At 36.3% G+C, this 13,927-nt stretch overlaps 1 protein-coding gene across 1 annotated transcript in view; it reads right to left on the bottom strand.

Annotated features, from left to right (window-relative positions):
• pdlim4 (PDZ and LIM domain 4) overlaps positions 1-13,927 on the bottom strand; it is a 38,853-nt gene that overhangs the window by 16,112 nt on the left and 8,814 nt on the right. Inside the window, exons 2-3 of the mRNA XM_017421232.3 lie at positions 12,121-12,272; positions 2,365-2,446 (exon numbers count right to left, since the gene is read on the bottom strand). Of these exons, the coding sequence (XP_017276721.1) occupies positions 2,365-2,446; positions 12,121-12,272 (234 nt within the window). The remainder of the gene's footprint in view (positions 1-2,364; positions 2,447-12,120; positions 12,273-13,927) is intronic.

A 13,927-nucleotide genomic window follows, 5' to 3' on the forward strand; every position in this document is an offset into this window, starting at 1 on the left:
GAACTTGAATCTGAAAATTTTAGGTCAGGAGATGACACAAAGGGGAAATTTAAATAGCAGACATTTTTTCAAGTCGTTGCAACACAGTCTTGAACTGTGTTCCCATTCTCATCAATTTGATATGAATCAGTTTATCGCTGGTCATGCTGTCCAAACTGGCTTATAACTGGAGACACTGTTGGCCAGATTTATTTCATTGAATAGTTTCTGTCAGCAGATGTGAGCAAAGACACAGCGAGTTGATTAATTCCATTGAACCTCAGGAACAATCAAACTGTATTAATGTACAGCAGAAACCAAAGAAAGAGAAAGCTTTGATCTTTTATGTGACCCCGGGGAGCTTACGTTTCCTCTATTCATGCAAAGATGTATCTACCTGAGCGTGACATTAGAGTAGCCCTGATTTGGAGGTTTCCAGCTGCCCAGGTTCAGTTTATTAAATGAGACACCAGAGAGCATTTTCAGACTTCAGTGAATGGAAAGGAAGTGATGGATAAGATGTTACAGAGACACCAAAGAAGGCAAAAAGGAAAATCAGAAAGGAGGGAGGATTTGCTACTCTCATATTACCACCACGCAAAGCCCTTCTGTCATGCTTGTCTGTGCGGTTGTATAAACTGTTACTGAAGGTCTGTCTCACTCAGGTTTGGTATTTAGTTGTGTAAGCCAAAGACCCAAAGTGATTATGAGATTTTAGCACTAATTTGTGCTTCACATTTCTATTACTGCTAAACGTCCGATATTTATTACCTTTTAAGTTCTGTGGATTGTTTTATTTGAAACTTTATGTATAGACTGTTTTATACCATATGAATTAAAAATATACAGATCTTTACTGTATTGTCGGGATATGTTCATCTACAATACAGTGGTGTCTTTTTAAGGTTTTGTGAATAATAACCTATAGCCAGGATTATAGGCAACTAGTTGAGAAAACTTATGCCTTTTCTTTTTGTTGTTGTTGTTTTGAAAAGTCTGAATCATCACACAAATAGCAGGTACCAACCAAAGAGCATAGAGCTGTTAGTCTTTGTTTAAAACCCATAGGTCATTAACTAAAACATAATCTAAATCTGTGTGTCTTTAACCAGTTTATTGAGTAGTCACTTAATGTAAGTCTCCTGGGAATCTGCCTTTATTCTTGTTGAGAAATCAACCTATAAACCAGAAAGAATCACTATGATTTCTCGTGAAAGGAATGTTTTTGTCTTCCAACAACAGAACAAGAAAGCAAATCAAGACTTATGAAAATTCAACAGCTGCGTTTATTACTGTCTGTGACTCTAAAAGCAATACTTCCTTGTAAGACGTCAGAGTCTCATGGTCTCATGAATGGCTGCAGACAGATAGATTTCACCACATCTCTTATGTTCCCATGGCACCTTTTTGTACAAGGAAGCACTGCCATAAATGTATTTCAGGCCCTGTCTCCACCACAGCTCAATCCTTGACAAATGAGCATCTCTTACATATCTAAGACACAATATGCTCATTGTCTGTTTCAATCCTACAGTCTTATACTCCACAACATAGCACAACTCTTTCTCTACGCACTCAGAAATAAACTCTCCTGCCAGAACTAAAAAACTTGGAAAAGATCATTTGCTAGAGTTCATCATGCCTTGAATATCCTTTTGGCAGCCAGTACATTTGGAGAACAATCAAGACACTATTTCAACATCAATTCAGTGAACAGTGGGATGCATTCTCTGATTTATAATCGAGTTCATGAGAGTGTACATGCAACTTGCAGATCAAGTTTTGCGCCCGTTTCCATAGATTCTGTTTACTGTCAAAACAAACTGAGAAGACTTGAGTATCTCAGCTACTAAGCTGTAAAGGTCACAGTTATGAACCCAGATGTGATTTAGCCTTTCTTGCGGTTAATTTTAAGGGCAGCAAAAGAGCCTGATCAATCTTTTTTTATAGTGACATGTTTATCTACAGTTTTTATTTTGTATTTTTACAGCCACAAGGTATTTTAGATAGTATATTATTTATTTCAGACAAATGCACTTTCATTGGTTATCTTTGACCTTTGGACATAAAACCTGAATTTATAATTTATTATTTAATTACTCAGAGTCAAGAAGTCTATAAAATCACCAGGCAGGCACCAAAGATCTTTTTGAACACGACTTTTTCCATTTGCCACTGGTAGGTTGGTTGGATTAAGAGTAGTTTCCCATCAAAAGTCTGACCATATTTTTAAAAGTCAAATGGATGGATGGTTGGAAACTCTGTGTTAACAGTATGATAAATCAATATGGTTGAAATTTGACAGTGTTCAAATTATTTGTAAATTGAAGTCCGACAAACATATGTGACTTGTGTTTACGGAAAACCAGAGCAAATATTAGTTACCTGTGAGTCATGCTCCATGTAGGGGCTTGTCTTGCCATCCTCACTAAGTGTTGGCGACCACACTCTGTCTCCAGATCCTGATCTGTAAGACAATACCCATGAGAGAAAAGAGAAAGAGGTCAATGAATTTTATACTATCTAACATCAGACTGCAGAAGCGTGCTACAATTTCTGCTGAGGACATTTTTTTCATTTACTTTGCTGACATTTTTCTACGAAAAGCTTACTGTATTAAGTATAATTTTTTCCAAGCGTGAACGTCTACAAAAGACTAAAAAAGTGAAAGTAGATACTTTTACTTTGTTGATTTCAGAATGACCGTAAGCTAGGAAAAAAGATGACTCACTGAATATTTTCGGTGTACGAGCAAAATCAAATCATACTTAATCATCAACCATTACTAATGTCCATCAGTTGCTAGAGTAGTACAGTGCTGTTCTTTGTCGGGGTGTGATTGGGCAGAAATATTTCAGTAGGAGAGAAGTGTCAAAGTAACAATAAAATAAAAAAACTGCATTGTAACAAGATGAATAGAAATGTCACTTTACATGCTCACAAAGTTGTGGCTGATCAGTGTACTGTGCAGTACTTTCTATGTCTATGTTGATTTTATGTCTGGCAGGTTTTTCACTTGGAAGAGGATAAAGCTATTTGTCATAAATCTCTTGAAGAAACTATGATAAAGTAATCATGACTGCAAGACTTGAGTTAGCTTCAATATTCTGGGCCATGGTTATTTCAAAGGTAGCCATGGCTACTTTTGAATAACTGAATAACTGTTATCTAAAACTTTTCTTTTTAAGTTTAGTAAATAGTAATTGACTTAAGTTGCATACACTTTCAAAAAGTACATACTTTGCTGAACAACAGTAATGACAACATACACACGTTTGATAAAAGAGCCCATCAAGCAAGTCTTCATATAATTCACTTTTTTCTTTAAAAACTTAAGAACTCATTGATGAAACAAAAATATGTTACCTATTCCAGATAAAACACTGAAAGTCTTGTAATGGCTTTGGAGTGAGAAAGTCTCTGGCCTCCTTAGGGATGGGGACATCTTGCTGAAGAACAGCCTGCATTTGTGTGCACATTACTACCTCTTCTACCATCCTGTTCTCAATTACACCCTCTATTAAGAGTCATACATATGACTAAGGTTATGTGTGTGCATGTATTTGTTGACCTCACAGGGGGCATGGGGGGAGTTGTAGCCTAAAGAGATGAGGTCATCGAGCTGTTGCTGCTGGCATTGCATTGGCTAGACTGAGGCAATGCTTCAGATATGAACCACGGAGGTGTTGATATCAAGGACGCTCTTATGAGGCGCCAAGTGTCTAGCAGATGAGCAACAGTTACAGAACTGCGTAGGAAGTGCGCTCCCTCCCTTCCACCAAAAACTCCATGGTTCGGGAACAGAAAGCCTCCGTGTTCAGTTTGTTTGGTTGCAATGGTTACCACACAAACAGCCTATTGAAAAATGTTAAAGTTCATACTGGAGTGGCCTGTCTGATTTGACATTTAGGAAGTGTGAGACAAAAACATGATATTTACTGTCTATTTACTGGAGTTTTGAACAGAAAGGCGTGAGTGGAAAGTCTGACGGACAGACCAGTTGGAAAAATACGGCATTACATTGTTGTGTTCACCAAACATGACAGTGATCTGAAGATTTTTGCCATTTATGTACTTGAAATCTTGAAAATAAGAAGCCCACTTGAAATACAGCTGCTGCACAGCTGGACTTCAAGCTGTGAGTTCAGCTATTAGGCTTTACTTTTTCCTCTCAAATGTAGAATAACACCAAAAAAATGCAGTAACCTCTCTGCTTGACAGGAAATGTTTTTTGGATACTATTAAATGTTAGGACATTTAAGTGAGTGCAAGTTTTATTGTAGACTATGAGTCTAGTTTGAGAATGTATAAGGATTGCCTAGAATCTGCTTTAATATTTAGTTATTTTATACTCAGTGAGCTTATCTACTCCACACAAATTGATAGTTACTCTAAATCTGCACACTCCTGTTTTTGTTTCATTCCATGAACTCCCATTCTGTGAAAAAATATTAAATATAAACAAATTAAAAGAAAGCAACAGATTTTGAAATCCATAGAAATGAAAGTGTCAAATGTATATTTTCCTACAACATTTAGTCAGAATAAATGATCACATTGCTTTTTCTGTTCCTCTTTTTGGTCACAATTTCCCTTCCCTGACCTTTCCCTGTCAGTTTTAATTTCCTGACAGGGAATATCTGCTCTTCTGAGTGGCGTATGAGTTTACTTTATTTACTGCACAGATATCATGTCTCAGACAGGCAACTGTAAAACAACTATCCTAAAATTAAGATGAACTATCCTAAAAGTAATCAATTCAAGCTTCACTTAAATTTAAATTTTATTTAGACCTATCTGAAAAAAATGGTTTTCACCTCTATCAAACTTAACAAATGCTGCTTGATGTCATTTTGAGTTGTAGGAGTTTACTGTTTTTTTTTTTGGAGCATGATGAAATAGTTACCCTTAGGGTTAGGGTTAGATCATACGGAGGTACTACTGAGTAAAGGGTCACTTGAAAAAAATCTGCATGTGGGGGATGACAGGATCAAAAAAGAAGGGAAAATCCCCCTATTCTGCAACACGTCTTCTTAATTGTATTGATGTTGTATTCATAACCACAAAAAAGAGACCTTGGGAAAGCGTGAGAGGATTGATGAGATGAAGGGAGGAGAAAGCAGCATTTCTAGCTGTGCAGAGATGTAAGTAAGCTGGTTCCTTTGGAAGTTTCTTTTTTGTTTTGCCCCAGCGGGAGTCCTGTGCTCCTTTGGTTCCATGCAGTTTCACAGTTAATTCCTCAGCTGTGACTCACGGGTCATGGAGTCAAGGCAAGACAGCAAGGGCAAATCCTCCACCAAAGGGATCCAACTTCATCTTTGCTTTCTCTGATTCTTTCCAAATCCTCAGTCCTGTTTCTTGTTTTAGTTTCACTGTCCAGAAAATGATCAGATTTATTTTTAATATGTCCTCATACTTTATATATTACACATCACTTAAACCCCTGATCCTAGATTTATTCCCTACTACTGCATGTCTATCCTTACCCTTACGTAACCAAAGTAAAAAAGGATGAGTAAAATCACTGATGAAGACTGTGAGTTGCAGCTGAAAAACCATCGAGTGAACCATCTGAATTATTAGCTATTTTAGTCAGCCAGTTGTATATGTCTGGCAGGTTTATCACAAATAATAAAACTCAATATAAAGCACACATGACTTTGGTTTAATTACCTCTCACTAAAATCTTCTGCAGTCCTAAAAAAGGAAATGGGTAGAATTCCATTTGTGATGCTCTATTTCTTCTGTGTAAAACATTTCCAATGAAAACTCTTTTTAGTGAGATTTATGGATGATTCTTAATAACCACAACTTTGTTTTGGAAAGCTACTCTTTAGTAAATGTCAATTTGTTTTATAGTTTTGAGTAGCTTTAAAGAACTGTTCATGGGGCCTGCTATGCTAAAGCCAAACTGACATCCAAGTTCAAAAATGTGGTTTTGTGTCACTTGGATAAATTGACATTCAAGGTTCCAAACCATCAAGTGCAACTGTAACAAGAAAAGAAGATTGTTCATATTTCACAATAAGTCTTCACACACAGGCATCATGACTTATTTCTGAGAGAATTTAACTTGCTGCCACAGCACAACTTTTTCCAGACAGCCCGACCAGCGATGAAAACTCGCATCCTGACCACCATCATCTGTCTCTCAGGCTATGCAGCAAAAAGAAGTTTCTCCAACAAGCTCTGGCAGAAATAAAGGAGACTGCAGGGAGGTGAAAACACCATGGAAAAGAAAAAGATGAAGAGAAGATATAAAAGGAAACCAGTAGGGTGGGATTTGGGTTTGGAGAGGGGAACAGCAGCAGGACACATGGAGTTCATGGACAAATAGGTTGTGGAGAATAAAGAGAAAGAATAAGGGGGAATGGAAAAGGAAGGAGGGGTTGTTCCTTCACAGCTGGTTCATGCAAGTAAAGGTCTGAGAATATACAGACAAGGCAAAGCAGACATGACAAACTTTAATGTGGTCCTTGTGTTTCTATCCAGGTCCTCAATCACTACAATAAATTTACACAATATGTGTGGACAGGGATTTTTGCTTCAACACAACTGGCATGAACTGGCAGAAAGGGTAATATGTCTTCATCAGCAAGACGGTTTGATAGAAAATGGAATTTGGACATAATAAAATACATTATATTTAAGAATAATGATAATGAGAGAAAAAATCAAATGTGTCAAGCTAAAAGAGTTAAAAATGTAAAGTAATGACAGAAGGGGTCTGCTTATTACTGCATGACATCATTCACCAATATTTAACTTTTTTGGAAACTGTCTTGTGTAAAACCGATGGATGAACTTGAAACAGTTCATTTTAGATAGGAATTCAGTTCAGGATTTTCAAAAGATGACAAATGACAATTAATTTTTTCAGTTTTAATCTATATGGACTAAAAACTGAACTAATTGATGCAAAGTGTGCACTCACAAAACTGTTATAGATAGATAGATAGATAGATAGATAGATAGATAGATAGATAGATAGATAGATAGATAGATAGATAGATAGATAGATAGATAGATAGATAGATAGATAGATAGATAGATAGATAGATAGATAGATAGATAGATAGATAGATAGATAGATAGATAGATAGATTGATTTTCATTATTAATTATGGATCGGTGAGTTTAGTCAATAAAATGACTCACACTAATTTAACAGTGTTAATAAATGTGTCCATAAGGCTCCATCCTTTGTTTTTTTATGTACACTAAATCACAATCCTTGCTGTTACTACTACTACAACTACTACTACTACTACTACTACTAATCTTATTTATAAAACACTTTAAAAACAACCACAGCTCCAACAAAGAAATGGTTAAAGAAAATGGATGGCTGATTGGATTTAAAGCATAGGTCAAAATAAAGAATAAAAACAACATAAAACAGTAATAAAATCAAAAAAGATTTAATCTAAAACTAGTCCATTTTGAACTGTAAACAAAGTCAGTCCAATATGACAAAAAGGTCAAACCTATAACTTAAATGCATGCATTGAGAAATGTTTTGGAAATATTATTAATAATGAATTTCCCCATTGGGTATTAAAAGAGTATAATAAAAATAAGTTTTATTTAATGACAGGATAAAAAAAAACTACACAAACAACTGGAGGAGCCAGTTCATTTTTTATGATGCCTCCTTTATGTCTTCCTCAGCTTTCATGAGTTTCCTGGGGTAAATAACCAGAAACCCTATGATGCTGAACACCCTCGAAAATTTTCTGTAGTATAAATAAGAAAAAGGGTTATGAACGCTATAAATAAGAACCCATTACAAAGAAACATTCTTCTGTTATACAAGACCTCAAGCTCAGATGCACCCAGTGTACTGTAATTTTGGTTCACAGCAGACGTGTAGACTCATATATTTGTCGACGAGCTGCTGCACAAAATTACAGGTCTCCTACTTCTTGTGACTGTTGGGAGTATTTTATGACATGGTCTTTTAATGATGGCTGAGGGCAGCCGTCCTCAGAAATATTATTTTCTAGTGAGTCAGCTTGTGTTCTTACAGCCACTCCCATTTCATTTGAGTCCAGAATCAGCGGCTGCAATTAAAACATTCCTCACTTATTTCTGCAGCCCACAACTGACGAGTGTTTACAATAAGCCCATTCCTAAATATCACATCTTTTTGAGTGAATAAGACAAACTCCTCTTTAACACTTGAACATGACAAAGGAATTGTCAGCATGAATAATAACTCAGGTACTAAACCTCATTCAGCAACCACCGAATATACAGTAAAATAATGTGGATAACAAGTTTTAAATTTAGTTAGCTCTTTTTCTATTGTTCATCTGATTTATTATAATGACAGCTAAGTTATATTAACACACAGTTTGTTGCACAGTATTTTGGACACATTTTTTGCACATTTTTTCCACAGTGGACAACTCTTGCTCAAAAAGAATTACATTGAGTAGAACTGCAAGGCTTTCATACCAATGAAGGATGACGTGTGGCTTTAAAAAAGATGTATAATCATTTTTTTAATGCTACTTTGGATGAGCAAGGAAGATAAACTGAGCTTGGACATGCTTGTTTAATTTAATATCCAGCAACACACATCCAGCAGTCAATTTCAGCTGTAAAACAGTTTTAGGGCAGGGAAGCCCCTTCTTACTTGGTCTGACTGATTCACCTCTCTACTTGGCTTTGCTTCATTCTTCCTATTATAGTGTCATTCTCTAGCTCTATTTTTGTTTCTGTGTTCCCTTTTTATAATAATTCTCTTGTGACAAACATGAAGGAGACAGTTTTTTTTCTGGGAAGAAAATAAGAGACTGGGAATACCCCAATGGTAACTGTGTATTTATCTGACAAACGCTTTTTTTGAGGGAGGAGGGGGTCGTTTTCTAATATCCAAATTTGTGAAAACACTTAGTGATAGTGAGACACTTTTTTGGGCACTGCTATTCCTCTACTTTTTCCGCACTTTAACTGTCTTTTGGAGCTCCATTAGAGCCAAATGTGTGTGCCTATCTCTTAGAGGTACTTTATTCTGCACACATGTACTGCTAGACATGTCTTGTGGGTTATTACCAAATCTCCTGAAAGGAGACTGCAAATCAGTAAAAATGACTCATAATTCCAAATCTTCATAGATAAGGTAAAACAAGCAGATAGGGAGTGAATCAAAACATCACCTAAATAAAATAAAATCTGTTTAGAGTCCTGCTTGTTGTAACACAATATTACATCTCAAAATTCTCCTCAAATTTAGGCATACACTTCAAGGTGATATTAGGAAAATGACACAGAAGGAAACACAGGTTTCTTTTTCTGCACCCAAAAATAGGATTCTCAGAAAAGTAACCTCAGCAGTGGTACCCCAGGTAATTACTAAGGGGCTTTATTTAAATTTAAAGTTACAAAATAATCTTTGATAACTAAAAGCACATAATTATACCTTCAATAACTCTGAGGCATATAGATAGATAACATGTTTGAAGCAATTAATAGTTTAAACATGCATCTTATGTTTACAGCTGAATATAAATTAAGTATTTTTGTACCAGAGTATGAATGTACATTTAAAGGTATAGATAAGAGAGTATAAAAAAACTCAAACCTTTGTGATGCAATGCATATACCAAATTAGGGTAAAGTTGTAATAACAAAGCATATGCACCTTATTGAGACTATTCCTGTATTGTAATTACTTTGTGTTTAGTGTAGTGAAAAGTTGAAATGCTCTTTTTTTTTGCCCCAGCAGCGGTAGAGGAGCTTCTCTGGGCATTAGGCTGAATGTTTTTGTTTTTTTATGTATGTATACTTAAAAAAATTTACAACCTCTATGTGAAAAACCACATCATGGTCAGTGGCTATACTTGATATATGGATGGGCAATTCCCACTAGAGGCTGGACGAGGCAGAAGAGGCTGCTGCATGGTAGAGTGCAAACTATAAAACAAAAGCAGCACAGAGGGTGGAAAGCCCGAGCATTACGACTTTCTGTGTGAGTGAATTTCTTCTCATCTAATTAGTACTATGAATTCCTCTGCAAGTCGACTTCATACTTTGAGCATTTTGGCAAACAGAGAAAACATTGGTTCTCTTATGCCCTAAAAGGAGAGACTCAAAGTGCCATTTGGCAGCTGTCACTTGTAACTAAGGCTGAAACCACAGTGTGTTCTTCATCTAAGAGGACGAGGTTCAGGAGGACGCCAGAATCACTCTGCACTTTCCAGTACTCTAGCAACCCAAGTAACCATCTAATAGAAATGTGGGAAGCAACTGACATTTCAGTTTTTCCTTGGTTACAACCTTCCAACCACCTTCACCCCCCTGTCATTAACTGTTCAGACTGATGATTTTCATTCCAGAAGCATATTGCTTCTGTTCTCTGAACTTGAATACATAGAGTGGTGATAAAGAACACTTCTTTCAGATCAAAAGTTTTACAGAATGGGATGGTATCATCAGCAAGTGTAAGCACTTCTGTAAAAGCAATGTGCTGGTTTGGAGCATTAAGGTCTGTGTTAATACAATGCAAAAAGGAAAAAACATTGGCAACGATTTTAATGAAGTGACTGGTGGTGTCCTTAAATATGAGAAGGGTGAGAAGATCAGTTCCAAACATTTTGGAGTCTATTATTTTACAGTGAGAAAGATTATTTACAAGTGGGTAACATTCAAACAGTTTTCAATTTTCATAGGAATGAGCATTCCATAAGCTTACCCCTAGACCATAATGTGCATCGCTCAATGAAAACAGCAAAACAAAACAGAATAAAACGAGAGCGACATCTCAGTTTATGCCAGCCTATTGAGTAAAAGACTAAACATGGCTTGGTGTTCACTTACTGTGATGTTTTTTTGGGAACAGTTTCTGGAGAATTACACTTTTTACAAAAAAGATTGTGACAGCATAGCTTGGGTTTGTATGTTTCCATCTCAATGAGCCGCAAGATTTCTGTAAAAATATTTTTTGAACAGGCAAGACTAAAGCAAAGAGTTTTGGTCATAAAGTATGGTTGAAGACTATCCACTGTCAAATACAGTGGTTGAGGGGTGATGATTTGGCCTTGATTTGCAGCCAGAGAACTAGTAACTCAATGACCTTTGAAGTCACTGAGTTGACAATAAACTCTTCTAGTATTCTAGAATCAAACATGAGCCCATGTGTCTGACAGACAAAGTTTTTATTTCCAAATTGAGTCACTTAGCAGGACAATAACCTATGACACCACACAAAATGGCTAAAAAAGGAAACAATGCCTTAGTCAAAATCAGAGTGGCTGATAAAAATACTGTTGTGAGATCTTAAAAGAGCTTTTACATAAACTATTTATTACAAACATCAACGCACATAAGCAACAATGTAAGGAAAATTTGACAAAAAGTCTCCAAAATGTGACAAACTAGTAAGGACAGAGAGTATTACGTCAAAATATTCTGTAAAACATGGCTCCACAAGCTATTGAATTGAATGGATTTCCGTTGTGTATGGACTACTTCTGCATTTTGATTTAGTTTTTGGTAAATAAACATTGTTACTGACCATGCATTCCTTGGTCTGAGATTTACCATCAGTCTGGAGCGTGGAAGATAACTTTTCAGTTCATGAACTAGTAAAATGTAAAATATTACCTTGGAAGTCCATTTGTAAAGGTCACAGTGTGACTCATTGTAAGTACAAGGCTCATTGACTTTGATGGTTCTCTATAGAGCCAACTAGATCATTTTAACTGCTGTAAACCTGTCAAATTTAACCATGACTCAGTTGTACCAGACCCTACAGACCAACCAGAAACAGAAACAATATGTGTTTCTGGAATAAATATATTTGCAGTAATTGATCTTAGTCATAAAAAAAAGTTTAGTTTTTAAACTAGATTTGCTTAATGAGCCTCAGAACAAAAAAACATTTGCATCTTGTGATGAGGGTTAAAGCAGTGATGAATGACTGAAAAGCGAATAACTTCAACATTTCCAAATTTTTTTGTTGCTCTAAACATTGTAAATCCTATTACATCAGCCTTGGCTGTGTTCAGTGTAAAATGAAACTCAAATAGTCTGTAGTTTCCGTTTGGTTCAGTTATCAAGAAAATTCCATGCTTATTTCTGGAAAGATTTCAGTTGCAACACGTCTTCTTCAGAAACTGTGTGATATTTTCCTACCTGCTGATGTTGAGTGTGAGTTGCTGGGTGCACAGTTTGATCCTGTTCTGAGCCTCCATGTGTGTCATCTGCTCTGTGCTGTCACCATTGATGGCCAGGATGGTGTCTCCTGGACACAGGTCACCTTGGGCTGCCTTGCTTCCAGGTGTAACCTGTAATTACATTCAATCACACGCACACGCACACACCCATACCCACACCCACACCCACACACACACAGAGATACACATTCAAATCCACCCAGGAGAAAAAAAAACAACTGTTTTGAATGTCAAAAGACAAAAATTAAAACCAAACAAACACAAGGCATCAACACATAAGCCAATTTTATGAGGATAAACTGCTTGGATTCAGAATTCATGGTTTTGTTTCTTCAAAACCAGTAAAGATGATAAACAGCTAGCCAACTTTGGATTTAGAGACTCATCTGGAGGGAACATTAATGGCCCTTGATGTGTAACCAACTGAAATTCTGTAAAAACCCAATCATGAACAACTTTTGTGATCATCTAGCTAAAGCACAAGGCTAAACCCTAAGAAAATGATTTCCAAGATGTAAGATACAAATGTTGCACATGAGCCATTAAGCTTTACAGCTGTCATGACAGATTTATATGCAAGCATTTGCTCAAAGTGTTCTTCTTTCTTTTTCTTTTTGATCTGACATTTGGGCTATTTTTTTTTTTGCAAAGCAATTTTCCACATTGTTTTAATTTAAAAGATTTTCTTTCAGCAGGTCATCCGAACAGGTTTCTTTTGTGATTTTGCATTCCTGAAACTTGCAAGTCTGAGGACATTTGAGCCTTGCAGGGAGCCAGAAGGGTGAAAACCAGAGCAATAAGTGGCCCGGTGAGTATGCTTTACCTTCTCCGACATACCAAGTAACATCTGAGATCAATTTGCATGATTACGAACTTGCACAAATAACTTTCATATTTCCAGACCTGCCTCTGATGGGTTTTATGCCTCTGGCTTATAGGAAAGAAACTGCAAATTATTTCCTTTAAAAAGCACTATAGTTGCTGTCAAATTATAGCAGACAAAGGCAGATACTATTTTTTAAAGAAAAGAAATGTGTAAACAACTGTCACTGGGTCTACAGCCTTCCTTAGGATCTATATGTGCTGTCAATCAGTGAGAAGTTTTAGTTTGCATTTTTCCAATTATTAATTGTTAAGAGATTTTAGGCCATGTGCAAGTTACATAATCAAAATGTGCTGGAAAATCTTTTAGTAATGTTTGTATTACATAAAAAACATAGGGTTCCTTCTTCCAATGGCAAAAAAAGTGACGCAGCTCTAAAGAAATGGTTTCAACACAGGTTTTCCATTGATTTTATATAAATTTATACAAAACCAGTAGATTTATTCTCTTGGAACTCATATCATTCTAGCTATTGCAGATCTGAGATGTATTGTTCAGACATGAACGATACCTAACAAACAAAAAACAGTTTTTGGTAGTAAAGTTGTGTGTCTGCTAGACTGGTCCACAGCACAGTAGAACTGCAGTGGACTGTGCTCTCACTACTTATCTACAATCAGACTTTCAGGATAACTCAGAGTCCTGCCATCTGTAGAAACACTCAAATGACTCTGAATTTGAGGGGTTATCAGTGGTGGAGAGATGGCCAAGATCTCTGTGCTTTGGCTGACTATCAACTGAAGGGATTTATGACAAAGTGTGTGGACTTTATAAGAAAAGCTGGAATATGCCAAACATCATTTCCATCCTTGGAGAAGAGCTGAGGATGATGGAGGACTACAGATGTTTTCAGTATTCACCTGCACAGGAAATGCAAATTTAA

Source organism: Kryptolebias marmoratus, linkage group LG13 (assembly GCF_001649575.2).
Source record: "Kryptolebias marmoratus isolate JLee-2015 linkage group LG13, ASM164957v2, whole genome shotgun sequence".
Lineage (NCBI taxonomy): Eukaryota > Metazoa > Chordata > Actinopteri > Cyprinodontiformes > Rivulidae > Kryptolebias > Kryptolebias marmoratus.